General features: G+C 43.1%; 1 protein-coding gene and 1 long non-coding RNA gene across 2 annotated transcripts; both read left to right on the plus strand.

Annotated features, from left to right (window-relative positions):
• The first annotated feature begins 11,947 nt into the window (after nucleotides 1-11,947).
• Nucleotides 11,948-14,341, plus strand: LOC125533107. The gene is made up of 5 exons (XM_048696878.1): nucleotides 11,948-12,212; nucleotides 13,026-13,320; nucleotides 13,399-13,495; nucleotides 13,578-14,236; nucleotides 14,308-14,341. The coding sequence occupies exons 1-5, from the start codon at nucleotides 11,948-11,950 to the stop codon at nucleotides 14,339-14,341; spliced, it is 1,350 nt and encodes a 449-aa protein (XP_048552835.1).
• Nucleotides 14,342-16,213: 1,872 nt separating this feature from the next.
• Nucleotides 16,214-18,242, plus strand: LOC125538724. Its single transcript, XR_007296502.1, has 4 exons — nucleotides 16,214-16,370; nucleotides 16,444-16,680; nucleotides 16,761-16,806; nucleotides 17,996-18,242. It is a non-coding gene; the product is annotated as an uncharacterized LOC125538724 (long non-coding RNA).
• The last annotated feature ends 3,217 nt before the right edge of the window (nucleotides 18,243-21,459 follow it).

The raw sequence follows: 21,459 nt of genomic DNA on the forward strand, positions 1-21,459 counted from the left end.
AAACTTACCTATTACTGCATCAGGCTGAGCTTCAACCTCCTCCACGCTAACATGGTTCACTTGTCCCCTGTTGAAAGGGTTCGGCTTCTTCCCAGAGCTTCCATTGCTATTTCCATTTTGTAGTTCAGGACATTCATTGGCATAATGTCCAGTCTTCGAACACTTAAAGCAAGTGACTTGGCTCAGGTCTTTCTTGGCTGGGGTTGATGGCTTGGTGCGGTTCTGGCTGTTGCTTCCTCCATTCCCATTACCATTCCTGGGACCATTGTGATTGTGCGAGCTACCTCCTCCATGGGTATGCTGAAAATGTCCTCCCGGTCTAGGGGTAAAACATGGCTTCTGCTGAGCTCCTGAATTGTACTTTCCTTGTCCATACTTCCTCTTGCGATTCTCAATTTGCTGCTGCTTGCCTTCAATCATAAGAGCACGGTCTACCAACTCCTGGTAGTTGTTGAAGGTTGCTACCATCAACTGCATGCTCAACTCATCATTCAGTCCTTCCAGAAACTTCTCCTGCTTAGCTGCATCCGTAGCAACGTCATCTGGGGCATAACGTGCTAACTTACTAAAGTCCTCCACATACTGGCCAACTGTCCGGCCTCCTTGGCGCAACTTGCGAAACTCACGCTTCTTCATGGCCATAGCTCCCGCTGAAACATGGGCAGTGCAAAAACCTGCTGAAACTGGTCCCATGTGATAGTGTCGACTGGGAAAGTGGCTGTGAAATTCTCCCACTAGGATGCTTCGGGTCCTTCAAGCTGATGTGCGGCAAACTTCACCTTCTCTGCATCTGTGCATCCTGCTGTGGTCAACTCTCTAGCTGTCTTGCGGAGCCAATCATCTTCTACTATTGGCTCGGTGCTACTGGAAAACACCGGCGGGTTCAGCCTAAGAAAAAGGGCTAAGTGATCAACAGGTGGTGGTGGTGGTGGGTTGTTGTTGTTGTTGTTCCCCTGATTCTGATTCTGTACTAGCAACTGCATCAATGTGTTCTGCTGCTGGATTAACTGGGTGAGCTCCGGTGGATAGGTAAATCCGGGGTCACGTCTCGGAGGCATCTGAGGTTTTAGAAAATATGAGATGTAAGAATAGAGGGGGTCTAAAGAGAAAACACTACCCATATGCACATGAGGCAAAATCAAACAATTCACTTCATTCAATCAAACAAGGGAATACAATCGATCTAACTATCGCAAAAGTGCTCGGACTACTATATTTACATGGTGGACTACTACTACTACTGATGAGGTGGTCTACTAGAAATATTCTTCAGTTGCAGACTCCATGATATCTGCTCTGGCTTCATCAACATAATCATCATCGCTATCGTCTGGATCCGAGACGGTGTCGTCGATGATGATGTAGTCTTCCGGGCTAATCTCCTTGGGTTCTTCGTCTTCATCTACTGGTGTAGGGCCTCCCATAAATATCTGATCTTCATTGTTAGGTCGGCATTCTTGCCCACCAATACTTCAATTTCTTCTTCATAATCTTCACGTGTAGCCTTGAGTTCTTCCTCCAGTTCCTTGATTCTTGTCTTTGCCTTCTTCAGGTCTATCATGTCGGCGCACATCTGGTTCTCCTGTCGTCGAATGTGCTGGTTTAACTCCTGGATAAAAAAGCTGCAATTGATCTATCCTTCCGGGTGCTGATCATCTCCCAGTGCTCATCTCGGCGTCCACAAATCTGGGTTTCCCCACAAGACTCGATCGCCTCCGTTTGGTTTCTCGGACTACATGGTGTTTGAGAAGACGGATGACTGAGACATAGTCTTTCAGAAGCGCTCGCACCTTATGATCGGGTAGACTGTACCACCTACATCCCCTACATCTGCTAGTCTACCACTATAAGAGTTCGCATGACTTAGTCAACTATGCTAGAGCCCGTAATAGCTTGTGACTGCACACAGAAGTTTCTAGTATGAATAGTCTCATGATCCCTTTGAGCCTGGGTGGCGGTCAAAAAGAAAACAGGCAAATCCTGGATTACCCAGGTGCCTCAATCCACCCAGATGTGTGTTTAAGTTGCCACCTTAGATAAACCATTAATTAAAAATACTCACATCTGTCATGGATATCACTCACCCAATCCACGTCTACTAGCATAGCATGGCACAATAAGAAAACGTAGAAGTAACTCCCAAAGGTTTGATATATAACAGGTGATAGGTACTACCTCAACTACTTCCCATCCCACAATTTAATTAGATCCTAATCATGCAATGTTTGAGGATTGATCTAATACAATAAAACTAGGTAGTAGAAAAGGTATGATCAAAGTGTTACTTGCCTTGCTGATGATCCGCGAAACCTAGCGATTCGAAGTAACAGGCGGCGCACTCCGGGTATTCTATCGCAGACAAACAAACAAGCATACAATAAGTACTCATCTAATGCACAAGTAAAAGTCAAATAAGAGATCTAACCAGAAAATTCAACTTAAGAACTCCGGTTTGCAAAAAGAATCAAATCAAATGAAGCAACGAAAGTCAAACGGCGAAAGAAAACAACTTCGTTCTACTAATCTGGATCTAGGGCAATTTTTACAGTGGAAAAAGCTTGTTTAAGTTGGTTAAATGGATAGAGGGTTTTGAGATGAAACTCCAGGTGCTTGAATCGCCTGATTCTGATAAACGAGCGAAAAGTTATACTAAAACGAAAATCGGATCAGGAATCGCGATCAGAAAAATCGCGGATTTAATCCGAGAAAAAGAAAAACGACGAACGTTCGTTAGAACGAACGAACGGACGAATGCTCGCTAATTAAATAAATCGGAAAAACCAATCTATTTAAAAAAACCGAAACAAAAAAACCGACGGAAAACCAAACAGTTTTTCGGAAAAAAAACGGCACGGATTACGAGGCGACCTCGGGCGGCGTGCGGCGGCGAGGCAGCAGCATCCGGCGAGGCGGCGGGCGGCGGCGGTGGGCGGCACGTGCGGGCGGGGCGGCTCGGGGCTGGGGCTAGGGTTTGGCTTCGGCTGGGCCTCCCCCCCGGCTTATAAAGGCGACCGGGCCAGGAGTCCGGGTCGGACACGGCCCGTTAGGTCGGTTCGTTTTTTTTAAATAATTATGCGCGGAAGAAAAATAAAAAGAAATACTAAACGGACTCCAAAAATCCCAAAATAAATTTTCCCGGGCTTCTAAAATCAAGCCGCACAAGGTGCGCATTTATTTGGGGCCTAAATGCAATTTTGAAAAACGCACATTTTTCCTAAATTCAAATAAAATAACAAAAAACTCTGAAATAAAAACTTATTTGATTTTATTATTAAATCCTCAATATTCCTTTATTTTGGGAAAGTCATTTTATTCCCTCTCTCATATTTTTGTAATAGAAATAATTGACGATAAAATAAATAAAATCAAATGATCCTATTCTCAAAATTTGAGAAAACTCAAATATGAAAATAAAGAATTTCCCAACTCTCTCCGTGGGTCCTTGAGTTGCGTAGAAATTTCTAGGATCAAACCAAAAGTAAAACAAAATATGATATGCAATGATGATCTAATGTATAACATTCCAAATTGAAAATTTGGGATGTTACAAGAATAGTTCTGTCAGTGAACATATACTCAAAATGTTTGGGTATCATAATCACTTGACTCAACTGGGAGTTAATCTTCATGTTGATAGTGTCATTGACAGAGTTCTTCAATCACTGCCACCAAGCTACAAAAGCTTCGTGATGAACTATAATATGCAAGGGATGAATAAGATAGTTCCCGAGCTCTTCGCGATGCTAAAGGTTGCGGAGGTAGAATCAAAAAGGAGGATCAAGTGTTGATGGTCAATAAGACCACCAGTTTCAAGAAAAAGGGTAAAGGGAAGAAGAAGGGGAACTTCAAAAAGAACGGCAAACAAGTTGCTGCTCAGGAGAAGAAACCCAAGACTGGACCTAAGCATGAGACTGAGTGCCTCTACTGCAAACAGACTGGTCACTGGAAGCGGAACTGCCCCAAGTATTTGGCGGATAAGAAGGATGGCAAAGTGAACAAAGGTATATGTGATATACATGTTATTGATGTGTACCTTACTAATGCTCGCAGTAGCACCTGGGTACTTGATACTGGTTCTGTTGCTAATATTTGCAACTCGAAACAGGGACTACGGATTAAGCAAAGATTGGCTAAGGATGAGGTGACGATGCGCGTGGGAAATGGTTCCAAAGTCGATGTGATCGCGGTCGGCACGCTACCTCTACATCTACCTTCGGGATTAGTTTTAGACCTAAATAATTGTTATTTGGTGCCAGCGTTGAGCATGAACATTATATCTGGATCTTGTTTGATGCGAGATGGTTATTCATTTAAATCAGAGAATAATGGTTGTTCTATTTATATGAGTAATATCTTTTATGGTCATGCACCCTTGAAGAGTGGTCTATTTTTGTTGAATCTTGATAGTAGTGATACACATATTCATAATGTTAAAGCCAAAAGATGCAGAGTTGATAATGATACTGCAACTTATTTGTGGCACTGCCGTTTGGGTCATATTGGTGTAAAACGGATGAAGAAACTCTATACTGATGGACTTCTGGAATCACTTGATTATGAATCACTTGGTACTTGCGAACCATGCCTCATGGGCAGATGACTAAAACGCCATTCTCCAGAACTATGGAGCGAGCAACTGATTTGTTAGAGATCATACATACTGATGTATGTGGTCCAATGAATGTTGAGGCTCGTGGTGGGTATCGTTATTTTCTCACCTTCACAGATGATTTAAGCAGATATGGGTATATCTACTTAATGAAACATAAGTCTGAAACATTTGAAAAGTTCAAAGAATTTCAGAGTGAAGTGGAAAATCATCGTAACAAGAAAATAAAGTTTCTACGATCTGATTGTGGAGGAGAATATTTGAGTTATGAGTTTGGCCTACATTTGAAACAATGCAGAATAGTTTCGCAACTCACGCCACCCGGAACACCACAGCGTAATGGTGTGTCCAAACATCGTAATCATACTTTACTAGATATGGTGCGATCTATGATGTCTCTTACTGATTTACCGCTATCGTTTTGGGGTTATGCTTTAGAGACGGTTGCATTCACGTTAAATAGGGCACCATCGAAATCCGTTGAGACGACGCCTTATGAACTGTGGTTTGGCAAGAAACCAAAGTTGTCGTTTCTTAAATTTTGGGGCTGTGATGCTTATGTGAAAAAGCTTCAACCTGATAAGCTCGAACCCAAATCGTAGAAATGTGTCTTCATAGGATACCCAAAGGAAACTGTTGGGTACACCTTCTATCACAGATCTGAAGGCAAGACTTTTGTTGCTAAATTTGGATCCTTTCTAGAGAAGGAGTTTCTCTCGAAAGAAGTGAGTGGGAGGAAAGTAGAACTTGATGAGGTAACTGTACCTGCTCCCTTGTTGGAAAGTGGTTCATCACAGAAACTGGTTCCTGTGACACCTATACCAATTAGTGAGGAAGCTAATGATATTGATCATGAAACTTCAGATTGAGTTACTACTGAACCTCGTAGGTCAACCAGAGCAAGATCCGCACCAGAGTGGTATGGTAATCCTATTCTGGAGGTTATGTTGCTAGACCATGACGAACCTACAAACTATGAAGAAGCGATGGTGAGCCCAGATTCCGCAAAATGGCTTGAGGCCATGAAATCTGAGATGGGATCCATGTATGAGAACAAAGTGTGGACTTTGGTTGACTTGCACGATGATCGGCAATCCATTTAAAATAAATGGATCTTCAAGAAGAAGACTGACGCTGACGGTAATGTTACTGTCTATAAAGCTCGACTTATTGCAAAAGGTTTTCGACAAGTTCAAGGGATTGACTACGATGAGACTTTCTCACCCGTAGCGATGCTTAAGTCTGTCCGAATCATGTTAGCAATTGCTGCATTTTATGATTATGAAATTTGGCAAATGGATGTCAAAACTGCATTCCTGAATGGATTTTTGGAAGAAGAGTTGTATATGATGCAACCGGAAGGTTTTGTCGATCCAAAGGGAGCTAACAAAGTGTGCAAGCTCCAGCGATCCATTTATGGACTGGTGCAAGCCTCTCGGAGTTGGAATAAATGCTTTGATAGTGTGATCAAAGCATATGGTTTTATACAGACTTTTGGAGAAGTCTGTATTTACAAGACAGTGAGTGGGAGCTCTGTAGCATTTCTGATATTATATGTGGATGACATATTGCTGATTGGAAATGATATAGAATTTCTGGATAGCATAAAGGGATACTTGAATAAGAGTTTTTCAATGAAGGACCTCGGTGAAGCTGCTTATATATTGGGCATCAAGATCTATATAGATTGATCAAGACACTTAATTGGACTTTCACAAAGCACATACCTTGACAAAGTTTTGAAGAAGTTCAAAATGGATCAGGCAAAGGAAGGGTTCTTGCCTGTGTTACAAGGTGTGAAGTTGAGTAAGACTCAATGCCCGACCACTGCAGAAGATAGAGAGAAATGAAAGATGTTCCCTATGCTTCAGCCATAGGCTCTATCATGTATGCAATGCTGTGTACCAGACCTGATGTGTGCCTTGCTATTAGTTTAGCAGGGAGGTACCAAAGTAATCCAGGAGTGGATCACTGGACGGCGGTCAAGAACATCCTGAAATACCTGGAAAGGACTAAGGATATGTTTCTCGTTTATGGAGGTGACAAAGAGCTCGTCGTAAATGGTTACGTAGATGCAAGCTTTGACACTGATCCGGACGATTCTAAATCGCAACTCGGATACGTATTTACATTGAACGGTGGAGCTGTCAGTTGGTGCAGTTCTAAACAAAGCGTTGTGACGGGATCTACGTGTGAAGCGGAGTACATAGCTGCTTCGGAAGCAACAAATGAAGGAGTCTGGATGAAGGAGTTCATATCCGATCTAGGTGTCATACCTAGTGCATCGGGTCCAATGAAAATCTTTTGTGACAATACTGGTGCAATTGCCTTAGCAAAGGAATCCAGATTTCACAAGAGAACCAAGCACATCAAGAGACGCTTCAACTCCATCCGGGATCAAGTCCAGGTGGGAGACATAGAACTTTGCAAGATACATATGGATCTGAATGTTGCAGACCCGTTGACTAAGCCTCTTCCACGAGAAAAACATGATCAGCACCAAGGCTCCATGGGTGTTAGAATCATTACTGTGCAATCTAGATTATTGACTCTAGTGCAAGTGGGAGACTGTGTAATTTTCATCTTTTACAATTTGACTACCTTATCCCATGCCATGCAAGACGCTATGTCTTGGAGAGGATGGGTTTTGAAGACCATGGAAGTTTCGAAACAAAGAAAATTCATCTAAGGACCCATCATGGTATGGATTTTGAAGTAAATATGTACAATTCTCAGAGCGTAACCCATTTTGGTTGCCCAAATTGGGAAGCACTTTGCAAGATGTATGGTTTTATGACGATATTGAAGGAAATATGCCCTAGAGGCAATAATAAAGTTATTATTTATTTCATTATATCATGATAAATGTTTATTATTCAAGCTAGAATTTTATTAATCAGAAACATAATACTTGTGTGAATACATAAACAAACAGAGTGTCACTAGTATGCCTCTACTTGAATAGCTCGTTGATCAAAGATGCTTATGTTTCCTAACCATTGGCATGAGTTGTCATTTGATTAATGGGATCACATCATTAGGAGAATTATGTGATTGACTTGACCCATTCCGTTAGCTTAGCACCCGATCGTTTAGTATTCTGCTATTGCTTTCTTCATGACTTATACATGTTCCTATGACTATGAGATTATGCAACTCCCGTTTACCGGAGGAACACTTTGTGTGGTACCAAACGTCACAACGTAACTGGGTGATTATAAAGGTGCTCTACAGTGAAGGTACTTGTTGAGTTGGCGTATTTCGAGATTAGGATCTGTCACTCCAATTGTCGGAGAGGTATCTCTGGGCCCACTCGGTAATGCACGTCACTATAAGCCTTGCAAGCATTGCAACTAATGAGTTAGTTGCGGGATGATGTATTATAGAACGAGTAAAGAGACTTGCCGGTAACGAGATTGAACTAGGTATTAAGATACCGACGGTCGAATCTCGGGCAAGTAACATACCGATGACAAAGGGAACAATGTATGTTGTTATGTGGTTTGACCGATAAAGATCTTCGTAGAATATGTAGGAGCCAATATGAGCATCCAGGTTCCGCTATTGGTTATTGACCAGAGACGTGTCTCGGTCATGTCTACGTAGTTCTCGAACCCGTAGGGTCCGCACGCTTAAAGTTCGATGACGGTTATATTATGAGTTTATGTGTTTTGATGTACCGAAGGCAGTTCGGAGTCCCGGATGTGATCACGGACATGACGAGGAGTCTCGAAATGGTCGAGACATAAAGTTTGATATATTGGAAGCCTATATTTGGATATCGGAAGTGTTCCGGGTGAAATCGGGATTTTACCGGAGTCCGAATTGGACACGGAGGGGGGGGGCCCTTTCCTTCCTCTCTCCCTCCTCCTTCCCCCTTCTCATACTCCAACTAGGAAAGGAGGGAGTCCTACTCCCGGTGGGAGTAGGACTTCTCCCTGGCGCGCCTCCTCCTGGCCAGCCACCTCTCCTCCCTTGCTCCTTTATATACGGGGGCAGGGGCACCTCTAGACAACAATTGATCTCTTGGATCTCTTAGCCGTGTGTGGTGCCCCCCTCCACCATAGTCCACCTTGATAATATCATAGCGGTGCTTAGGCGAAGCCCTGCGTCGGTAGAACATCATCATCGTCACCACACCATCATGCTGATGGAACTCTCCCTCAAAGCTCGGCTGGATCGGAGTTCGAGGGACGTCATCGAACTGAACGTGTGCTAAACTCGGAGGTGACGTACGTTCGGTACTTGATCGGTCGGATCATGAAGACGTACGACTACATCAACCGCGTTGTGCTAACGCTTCCGCTTTCGGTCTACGAGGGTACGTGGACAACACTCTTCCCTCTCGTTGCTATGCATCACCATGATAATGTGTGTGCGTAGGAAATTTTTTGAAATTACTACGTTCCCCAACAGATATGCTTGTCACCATGGATCTTGGTGATCCTGACATCGAGCAAAACAATATGGACATTTGGGTCCTTGTTGATACGCTTCCAATTCTACCTCTATGTGAGTTTCTCAAACATAGTTATTAACTAATTTATATTGTTTATTTCAAAATAGTTGACAGCTTATTTCCATTGATAGCTTATTTTCAATCTTCAAACAATGTGCGAAAGATGGTAGACAAAACCCACTACGCCGATGGCTTCGAATTAACTTACCAGGAGAAAAATCATTTGATCGCATTTTGTACTAACCTTGAGAATTACAATACCTATTATGATACTCCTCCAAATTATGGTCAATACGTGCCACTAGTGCACGTGTTGAACTACGGTAACTACTATGGAGATACCCTGGTGTTGGGGATATTATTACTGGACGTAAATCGGCCAGGAGCAGCCGGATTAACTTTATGAAGATTAGAAGCCCATGAAGACGTAAGAATGATGGCGCTTTATGAAGGCCCAAGGCCAAAAGGCGAGTTAAAGCCTGTAGCTATAAACCAACCTTATTATGTAACTTGCATTGTAAGATAGGAAGTATAGAGACCGAACAGGACACGTTTATGATCCGGCTTCGGGACTCTGTAAACCAGCGGGCGTCAACCTATGTATATAAAGGGATGACCCGGCAGCGGTTTAGGGACAACAGACAACAACTCGAGGGCCAGTCAAAGCGGATTCGCTCCCTGGTCATCGAAAACCCAGTAATCACTACACCATGCACCAGAATTCCCTACCGTTGTGTGTTGGGAAGAAGTCACTATTGCCGACCCACGGTTGGCCATGAAAGTTTCTAACAGATTGTGGGTCGGGAAAATTCTTTACGGCAACACACCGTCGGTCGGGAATGATAAAACATATACCATCAAATTGTCGGTCGGGAATTCCCTTATGGCCCACGGACCATTGGTCGGCAAATAATCCCGACCAATAGTCAGATGCTAAATGGGCCTCGCGCGCGAACGACCAAATTTTAGCGCGAAGTCTGGCCCAAGCCCGCGAAATGTTTTGAGAACAATGTTTCATTACCGTTGGGGCAGCGTGCGTCTGAGGTACAGCTCCTCTCTCTCTCTCTCCTAGAGGCATGTTGGAGCTCCGGCAGTGGGGAACGAGAATCTCTCGGGGATCTTCCGTAGAACGCATGTGGCGGGGACAACTCTGAGGTTCTTCTGAGGAAATGATGATACTAACTCTACAGCTTCATGTGGAGGCCGAACTGGATCTGTACATATGATTTGAGAACAATGTTTCATTACCGTTAGTTGTGTAAGTACACACGTTTGTCCTGACATTAAAAAAGAAGGAATAGATGCATTTTACATGGTTTATGCCTGAATTGTTATAGGTTCAATGAGCAAGGATCACTCATTAAGTCTAGCAAGTTTCTACATTGTCCTTAGTGTTGTTCAGCATGATCTCGTAAGAGATTTTATATTCAACATCATGGGCTAAAACAAAATTCGGTATACTGAATAAGTCTAGGGCATTACTGTTTTACCTTTCATAGAAAGTGGTTTCTCTGACTTGGTGAGATAAGCATCGGGGCTAGATTCTTGTATTTCCTCTTAAGGAAGTTTAGCATCTGAACTCGGGGAGACCTCACGCAGTGTGGATTTTCATCTCTCTGTACATGTGACCTAACTTCATCTCTCTTTTGTTTTTGTTGCAGGTTGCACAGAGTACCACTGTTGGTACCATTGAGCAGAGGAAGAAGAGTAGCAGAATCATTGGTACTTAATGACCAGCTTGTGGTATTTGATTGTACCTAGCATCATATTTGCGTGAACCAAACACCACCTTAGTGCACAAGGTGTGTGTGGAGTGTCCACTGTTTATTTTTCTTTTAGTATATGATTAGTTGATGGAGTGCTTTTAGTCTGGCTGTTTGATTCAAAAATTATGTGAATAACTGAAATGGTAGATAGATTAGGAGTTAGTGGCTAACAAACAGATGTTATTTATGAAATTGGTGAGCTTAATATCTTGTTGGTATTTTGTAACAAATGTGGCTCCAAGATTTATTGAAGTTGTTATCTTAGTGTGTTCCTAGCATAGCCCAGCCAATGTTGCGTGTGAACATGAATTGAAGGTTTTGCTTAGGCTTCGGCTCTTATGCATTTTTTTCCTTCAGGAGGCTACACCGTGGGAGCTCATCTTCAAGAGATCATTCACCGATGTGCTTAGTGCATCCACTCAAGTGAGTTCCTCTGCCCCACTCAAGTCTAGAGGCCCTCCATGTGTGTGGATGCCATGAATATGTAGAGATACCTCCTTATGTTTGGCACTGATTGTTGTAGTGTGTAATCTGGTTGGTTATTAGGATTCTTGCTACCAACGACTCAACTTCCAGCAGCGGCGCAGTAATCCCCTTTCGTGCTTGTCACGACATCCTCCACTAGTTGGTGAGTCAACCATATCTTTGGTCTGTTTATTTATGGTGGTATCTACCTTTGCTATGTGTACTACCATTGAATTGGTTCTATGATTCTTACTTTCTTTTCCGAGCCACTGTATTTATAGTACTTCAAGTAATTCCTTGCATTCTCTGGTTGTGATATTATCTATTCAGGATTTAGTGTGTATTTGTAGTGACCAAGTGTGAAGCTAGCTAGCATGGATAGAAGTTGGATGGATGCTCCTAGGTATAACGCAGCATATATGTTTTAAATTTCTTAGATGCTGAAACTATATATAACACACTACACATGTACACTTGCATGTAGGCATACAGAGAAGTACTTACAAGGGCTCGCCAAATTCCTAGGCTTTGCATTTAATAAATCATCGGTCGAGAATAAAATCTTATGTCCTTGCAAAAACTGTGTGAACTCATACTGGATAGAAGAGTCTGAAGTCCGTGAGCACCTGGTATGCGAGGGATTTGTAGATGGCTACAAACAGTGGATGTTTCATGGAGAACGTGTATCTTCTTCTTCCATTCATCATATTTTTGTTTAAGGGTGACGATAGGGATGAGGGCGATGATATATCTGATTTGCTAAGAGACCTAGCTGCTGGTTTGGATAAAGGGGGAGATCTTGAAGATGATTGTGGTTTAGATCAGGATGATTCTTTTCTAGAATCTCTCCACAAACTTGAAGCTGATTCTAGACAAGAGCTATATCCAGGCTGTAAGAATTTCTCAAAGCTTCGTTTCCTAGTGAGACTTCTTCACACCAAACTGCTTGGAGGGTGGTCTAATAGAAGTTTTGATCTGCTGTTAGATCTACTAAAAGATGCTTACCCTCAGTCCGCAATACCCAAAAACTCCAATGAAGCTAAAAAAACTAGTCAAATGCCTAGGACTTGGGTATGTTAATATCCATGCATGTGAAAATGATTGCATTCTATTTTGGAAGAACAATGCCAATGCCAATTCATGCCCAGAATGTAAGGCTTCAAGATGGAAATCTGAAAGGAAGAGTGTAGATGGGAAACGTGTCCACAAGGTTCCTAAGAAGGTTCTTCGTTACTTCCCAATAAAGAAGAGGCTTCAAAGGTTGTTTGTGTGTTCCAGAACTGCGGCTCTCACAAGATGGCATGCAGAAGAGCGCACACAAGATGGCTTGATTAGGCATCCTAAAGATTCCCTCCTTTGGAAAGATTTTGATGAAAAAAATAAAGATTTTGCAAAAGACAGCAGAAATCTTAAGCCTGTAGTATGTGCCGATGGTTTTAATCCATTTAGATCCATGAATCTCAGCTATAGCATTTGGCCAGTAGTATTGATTCCTTATAACTTTCCACCCTGGATGATTATGAAGCAATCAAATTTCATCCTAGCACTGTTGATTCCTGGCAGAAATTCTCCTAGTAGTGATATTGATGTCTATCTTGAGCCACTAGTTGATGATATGGTAGATATGTTTCTTGATGGTGTTAGGACCTATGATGCTTCAACCGGAGAGTATTTTCAGTTGCATGCTACCATAATATGCACAATTATAGATAAACCGGGTATATAGGAAAGCTCAAGGGACATGTCCACACCAGAAGTCATGTGGAAGGATCAATTGCAGAGGGCTATTTGTTTGATGAGAGCTTGACATTTTGCTCACACTATTTGGATGATGAGAGTCGGTTGAATCGAGCTAGGAATGATGGGGGTTTGGATATGGAAGTTGATGATACAACTCCTTTCTTCCACAACATTGGTCGAGGGCTGGCTGGCAAGTGCATGGTGATGTTAGATAACAAAACTTGGCTGCAAGCCCACAGATACGTCTTGTTCAATTATGACAACATAGAACCATACCTAGAGTAAGATATCCCTACTATGTATTGCTATTAGGTTATTTCTCTCCTCCTTGTCAATTAATAAATATAACCTATATGCAGCAAACATATGGGTTACCTTTCTTCTATTGGTGTTCGAAGTCATCGAGAAGTCAAGCGTGTGCATTACGAGACCTTTCATGAGTGGTTTAAATTGCACGTAAGTGGGCATTTGACTGTCAACCTATAAGACATATAATTCCATCCCATTGTAGAGTAACAATAGCATTTCATAATCACAGGTGGCAGAAATGGGCGATGAAGCACCTCATGAGATAAAAATATTAGCTAAAGAGCCAAACTTGGTTGATATGAAGTATAGTAGCTACACTATAAATGGGACAGACTTTCATACACAATCATATGATGAGGGCCGGTCATTTAAGAGTAGTGGAGTAGCTCTTGTTGCACAAACCACATCCTTTGCAAAAGGAAAAGGTGACAATATTAGTGTAAGAAACAAGACCTATTATGGCATTATAAAGGAAATTCTTGAGTTGAATTATCAACATGAAGGGAAAGTAGTGTTGTTCAAATGTGACTGGGTTGATAATCGTGTAGAAGATGAATGGGTGCAAACTGATCAGTTTGGAATCACTTCTGTGAATTTTAAGCATTTGTTCAATACTGGTGAGAAAATATCAGACGAGCCCTTCATATTAGCCACACAAGCAACTCAAGTTTACTATGTTGAAGATCCCATTGATGCTGAGTGGTCTACTGTTGTTGTTCCATCATTATATGACATAGAAGAATCTAAAGATGACAATGGTAATGTTTTACGTGTGACGTTGCCTGATCCATGTACTGCTATATGTGTGAGTGTTGCGGATGGATGCATTGGTTCTGCTAGGACACATATAGATGGACTAGTTCTTAAAGCAAGTGATATTGAAAAAAAGTAAGTGTTGTGTATGATCCTCTAATGTTTTGTATTTTCAGCGATGTACTCGCATAGTGTGTCTTTTGCAGGAGGAAAAATGGCAAGCGCAAACGGAAGAGCTAAAGATGGTGGGGTCACGGAGGAACAACTGAAAGCGGTAGAGTATGAACTACTGAGAAGCAAGACCATTGAACAGAATGATAAACGGCTAGCAGCGGTACGAGCAACAAGAGCTTCTATGCAGGAAGATACGGAAGCGAACCAAGCCCCCAAAAAGAAAAGAAAGGTATGTAGCCCTGAAGATGTTCTACCTGAAGGAAGCAAATGTAGCTTGCAACACTAAACTATATATCTATGCAGGCACCCTCCAGCGCACCTATAAGCGCGAATGAAGGACGTGTTTTGAGGTCTAGGGTATCAAAAGATCAAGATCATGTAGATCCTGAGCATCAGCCTTCCAAAGGTATTTGTAGTGGGTTATACTTGCTCATGTTGTAGCCTAATGTCACTTGCTAGAATTGTTGTATGACTATGTTAATTTTCTTGCATGAAGAGATTACTTATGAGCTTGATGATGAAGGTAGTCAAAAGAAAGGTGGAAGAAAAATTACTCGAAAGGCTAACATATATGCAAGGCTGAATCAACCCAAAATCCATATTCCACTTAATGGGAATGGCCAGCCTGTTGGGCCAGATGCAACTGAATTTGCCAATTTCATTGGTACTTTGGTGAGGAAGCATATACCACCTGCAGAGTTAGATTGGCGAGATGTTGATGTAGACAAAAAATTGTTAGTGTGGGAGACCTTGAAGGTATAAATGAGCATAATTTATAACTTACTCTTTTTTAATGCTATCTAACCGAGTATTCTTCTTTCTCTCATTTTAATAGGCATTTTATGAGCTCGACTCAACTGCCTTGAGCTTTGTTCTCAACACTTCACACATAAAATGGAAGGATTGGAAGTCAGATTTAAAGAGGTACAAGTTTGATGTTGCACTGACTGATGCACAACTTATGAAAAGACGTGATAGCAAAATTAGTGAAGCTGATTGGAAGACCCTTATTACTTATTGGAGATCTTCGGCATTTGAAGTAAGTCATCCTGCCGAATCAAAAATGTAGTCGTCCTGCTGGACATAGATAAACAAATATGCACCATACATATGGCAGCAAACAATACATGTGATAAATCTCCTTTACTTGTCTTGTAGTCTCGTAGTGCTATCGCCAAAAAGAATCGTGCCAATGCAGTGCCTCATACATCTGGTAGCAACAGTCATGCCCGTGTTGCCAATGAAATGGTAAACGCAATTACCCCAATTAAAAAGATACGCCACTGTGTTTTAGTGACTAATGCATAGTGAAATAAATAAATGATTGCGGGCTGTCAAACTTGGGCATGATCCTCGAAGAGATGAAGTTTATACCGAAACACATACATGCAAGAAAGGGGAAAGGAAAGGGAGTTATGTGCCGCAGGCAGCAGCAACAATTGTGAGTCCCTTTTGCCATGTTTTTTTAGTATTAGACAGAAATTATACAAGTAGAATTTACATAGCAAGTACATATCATTTTGTAGAAAGAACTCATAGAGAAAGGTGAACAGCACCCCGAATTGAAGGAAAAAAACATTAAAGAAGGTGATCTGTTTGCACGTGTATGTGGAATGAAGGAGCCCAGGGGTCGTGTTCATGTGTTAGGTCTAGGGCCAACACCTCAAGATTTGGGCACACCGGGTACACGGGGTAAATTGAGCACAAGAGTTCTAGTTGAAATGGAAGGGCGTCGAGAAGCTGAAAATTGCTTTAACATGCTAGAGGGGCATGTGCTAGAAATGCAGGAACAGATGAATCGAATGGAATTGATGTTAGCTTCACAAGGAGGGAATAATCTAGAAACTCCTAGCTCGCAGCACGGTTCCAATTCTCGACAAGTAATGAACTATTTCCACATCTTTTCATTGCATCAATAATCCATCTTCCATGCACTAACTCTATTTCTGTTTGATAGAACTCAAGAGCTGGAGCTGAGGATAATAACGATGGTGAAGAAGATGATGAACGGGATGATGAAGAGCCCTTTGTTCATAGAAGAGTTGTCGCAAAGCCCCCTTCAAGAAGCTCATCAGCCTATGAAGATGAAAGCCTTGTAATCTTCTCATCCTTACCTATATGTTGAAATTTTATTTTGTTTCATGTTTCTAAAATAATCATTGATTCAGATTGGTATGGATGTGCTTCTATATGCATGGACTGGTCCTGAAACTCCTGTTGCTAAGGCAACAATTATCTCAGTTGACCCAGACACTATTGTGGGCGGAGAGCCCCTTGGACAAGGAACTTATGAGGTTCTTGTCAATGTTGCGATCAGAAGGGATGCTACTTTGCCTTTTGAAGATGAAGGTTTACAAATTATCGCTGATGCTGTCACAAGGTCCATCGCATGGCCATCTAGCAAGGTAATCACCAACATTGTGTGTTTTGTCCACTTATCTCGAATTGTTTGATGTGTGATACTGACTCATGATCACTTTGCTAGATGAAACCCTACAAACCTGGGGCATGTTCCTCGTCCCGCCGCTAAGGTATATTTGAATCATGAGCTAGTATTTATTTTTTGAGCTACAAAACCAGGGATCGAAATGAACTTAACCAGACCCTTGTATCTTCTTCTTCCTCATGATAGTTGTTATCTAGCTCTGTACATTGAGCAGTAACGATCAATGCTGGTCTATCTTCTCTTATTTTCAATACCTGCCTAGTTCATTGCCACTTCTTAATGTACAGTTCATAGCTTACATGGTTTAGTAGAAATACAAGGAAATAATAATGTGATGCAAAAGTTGCTCTTATGTCCATGCTATTGTTTACAAGAGTTGTAGTCTTAAATTGGTACATAGACCCGAGCAATTCCTATGTTGGGTGGCTCAAGTTGGCTTTCGTAAGTTCGACTTGCCACATGCCTCATTTCCCAAATCTGGTTTGGCCTTAAAAACTATTTTCTATTGCTTGGGTGCTCCCTGGGAGTAGACTCCAAAAGAGTCAGTAGAACATGAGAATCTTCATCTTCTGCGAAAGCTTGCTTTATTTTGTCCATGAACTTAAGTTCTTTAGTCCCTCCCTCCATTCCCAGTTCATCTGAGAACAAAATGTCCATGACTCTTGTTTCCAAAAAGCAGCATACTACAAGAGAAAATGCATCTCTGACATCTTTCATTCCATTAAGTAGCAGAAAATCAATACAGTTTACCCACTTAATTTTCATCTCAAGTAAAACCTCTTTGCTAGAATGTCTCAGTACTCGTGGCAAAACTTCAACCATGGAAATGATACATTCTTTGGAAGTCTGTGCATATAGAAACTTGAAAAAAAAAAGTGTGTGGGCCTTCAAAATATTATGTTTCAAGGCAACATTCTCAGTTTCTAGTACTGCCATGTCCACAATAGAAATCTGCTCTTTAGTATTGATAGTTCTGTTATCACAGTGAGTACACCTCTATATTATGTTGCCTTGTGTTGCTCCGAGTACACCTCTATATTGCTCATATTTCCTGAAATATACTTCATGGTCACGTTGCATCGAGGCTTTATGATGTCCAACACAGCAAAGATCTAATTAACACATGTTGTGGCATTGTTCTAAACTTGAGCTATTTTTTGTAACACTAAAATCCCATAGTTTTTTATTGCCAATTGCCATAGATGCTTTATACAATTATTGTTTTGCCATTGTCTCTGAATGCATGCTCACCATGACATTTTTATCCTTTGTAGGAAAGACATACAAAAGGAGCAGGAAGGAACCAGGAAGATGTCAGTTTACATCAGCTAGAGATTTCTGTAATGGAGCAAAAACAATGCGTCTTTTAGGTCTCATTTTTTCACCTGGGTATTTTGTGTAATGGAGCAAACAATGAATATTGGAGATGCATCTATCATTTTGTAAACCTGTTGGGTGATTCGGTCGTTGAATCGTAAATGTTTCCTTTACTTGTGAGAAGTAATTAATATGTTATCCTTCTTTGGTCATGATTTAATATTTTCGGAGTACATGCAAGTTACTGTAACTTGACTAATATCATATTGTAATGAGATATGCAACTTGATTTTGATTGACATTGTATTGTAAGGCAGATGGGAAATCAAGGGTACGTGGGTATTGAACATTGCTTAGCTAAGCAAAATGTTGTCAAATTGTTGGTTGGCAAAACAAAACAGCATCCTATTGTTAGGACCAACAGAAAGTCGGTCGGCAAAAAAGACACCATCGCACAGTTGGTCGGGAAAGGTTCAGGATAGGGGCAGCAGAAAGTCGGTCGGCAAAGACTGTATTGTCAAACGGTCGGTCGGGAAAGCTTTAACAGCAACACCAGCTGAGAATCAGTCGGGAAAGATTCCGGGGTAGGCCATCAGAAAGTCGGTCGGCAATTCGGTTTATAGGCATCCAACTGTCGGTCGGGAAAAGGTTTTCCCGTCTGGACTTACCCCAACAGACGCTGTCGGTCGGCAATACTTTTTCCCGACCAACTGTGTGTCGGCAGACGCTGTTTTTCCGACCAACTTGTTTGTTGGGGATGTGGTGTTGTGGTGTAGTGAATACCAATCACAACTAGACGTAGGCTTTTACCTTCATCGAAGGGGCCGAACTAGTATAAACTCCCCGTGTCCCCTTGTCCGGTTTAACCCCTTTAAGCTAACCCATTGCGATGGCTCCACGACTAAGTCCTTTCACAAGGACATCTGCCGTGACAAACCCTCGACAGTTGGCGCCCACCGTGGGGCTATCGCACGATGGTTTCGAGTTCTTAAAGGGCAGCTTTGATGGACTCAAGGGATACGCTGTGGGCCGGATGACAAAGAGTCGTCGCGGCAAGCTCTACATCGACAACACGGGATGGGGCCCCGAGGCCGATTCAATCGAATACGGGTACCGGGTCCCCTTTGGTGGGATTCACGTCTTCATCGGCAAGATTGGCGAACCGGGCCCTGAGCCGGACACCTACACCGACATCGTCGAGACGGCTCAGCGTGCAAGCCCTTCCCCGGTTCAGCCTATGGCGAAGCATGTTTTCATAGGTGTCATCCATGGAGCAGAATATGAGGACAGACCGGCATCCGATGGAGAAACTGTTGTCTGCTTCGACGACGAGTCTTCTGGAGAGACTGAATCACTCTATCAGTTGTAGGATGGCCGGATTGGTAGAGGTTCTGAGGGCAACAGTATTCCGAACTCCCCTGATCTGCCAAACCGGGCCGCTATCTTCATGGCCGATACACAATCAGCGCCCCACTCATCAACCGCCGCAGCAATGCTCTCCGGTTCAGCAACAGCCACGCCGGCGGGGGCAGGGAGCTCTGCGCCACCTCTGGCTCAAGTTCTGTCTGACTTGTTCGACGCTTTGGCAACATTGATGGATGCAGAGGTGGATGCAGCAGCCCGGGATCAGCACAATGCGGAGATCGCAAAGGTAAAGGATCAGATAACTCAGGCTAAAACGGACCTAGCAGCAGAGAATGCTAGGATGGCTACAGAACGGGCCGAGTTGGAAGCTCAGGCCTACCGGCTTAGGCTAGATCAGAATGCTTCAGAGGAAGTCATGAGAAGAAGATACCGATCGCATCTCCCGCCGAGTTATGAGCCAAGAAATCTCTTCAATACGCCAGGATCAGGAACGAGTAACCAGCCAATATTAAACCGAGCGGAGGTGCCAGGAACAGGAGCGCCGGTTCAGCCGCGCGCGACGGACCCGCCTCGTCAGAATAACATTGTGCCACAGTATGTTCCAACACCTCCCAGGCATTACTCCAACCCGTTGGACAACATTGTGGCCACCGCTTCACGATTGGCAGCCCTCCCAACCGACGGCGAATCACCAGTTGCGGTTGAGGCACGACGGGCCAGGGATCTCCTTCAAACAGCTCTAAACCAGTAGCAGGCATATTCGCACAGTCTTGAGAGGATTCATTCCACCCCCCGTCCAAGCCGTAGCTACAGCAGGCACATTGAGGATGAACCGGCCGTATCAAGCAGTGCACGTCACCGTAATTCACCGCGAGGGCACAACCCGGCAAGGGGAGGTGCTAATGCGCAGGATGTGGTGGACCATGGTCGCGCGCGTCGAGAGGCCGAGTTAGCAGCTCTGCACGGAGCCCGTCAACCTACTCTGGTTCACCCTACCGCTTCAGTAGAGCCAGGTGTGGTATTTAGTTCCTTAGGGGTGCCGTGTCTTACCCCCGCTTTGCGTAATGTGAGACTGCCCAAAGATTTCAAAGGACCTCGTAAGGTACCCAATTATACCGCCGATCTGCAACCAGAGGCATGGGTTGAAAGTTACGACATGGCAATGGAGATGTTAGATGTGGATGAAGCAGTATGTGCTAAATACTTCACCATGATGTTGGAAGAAACAGCTCGTACTTGGTTGAAGAGCTTACCAACTAACTCTGTCGGATCATGGGCTGAATTGAAGCACCGGTTTATCCAGAACTTCAAAGATACTTGTAAGCAGCCCATGTCAATTGTGGATCTGGCCGCTTGTGTCCAAGAGGATGGGGAGTCCACAACCCATTGGGTAAAGCGGGTCTCAGCTATTCTGCATTCATCAGATCGTATCAATGCAGATACCGCAGTGCTAACGTTGGAGGGCAATTGTCGTTTTCTGCCGCTCAAACAGAAGTTAGGAAGGCTCAAACGTCACTGCAATGATATGTCAACACTTATGGCCGCTTTGGTTAAATACGCCGATTCAGATAATACCAAAGACCCTGACTCAGAGGAGGACAAACCGGGGAAAGGGAAAAAGAATAGCAACACCAAGGGTCAGCAGCATAATCCGGCAGGCCATGGGAACAATGGTAAGCGCAAGGCCGACAATAGTTTGGACTTTGTGGCTAACACCAATGCTCATGAGAATGGTCAGCGCCGTAAGGGAAAGCAGTCCCAGAGGGGCGGAGGTTCAGGCCCCAATTTGGAGCGCCTGTTAAATCAACCCTGTCCAAAGCATGGATCAAAGGAGAAGCCAGCATCGCATCTTTGGAAGGATTGTTAAATCATGTGAGATTTCAAGAACTCCAATATGTTTCAGTACGATAATGGCCCGCCCGGCGGTTCAGGAGGTGGTTTCCACGGGCCGAGTTACAGAGGCGGCAACTCCCGTTCAGGATTTCAGGGCAATCAAACCGGACATAACAATCAAGGGAAGCAGGGCAACCAGGGAGGTTACAACCATCAGGGAAAC

Source organism: Triticum urartu, chromosome 1 (assembly GCF_003073215.2).
Source record: "Triticum urartu cultivar G1812 chromosome 1, Tu2.1, whole genome shotgun sequence".
NCBI lineage: Eukaryota > Viridiplantae > Streptophyta > Magnoliopsida > Poales > Poaceae > Triticum > Triticum urartu.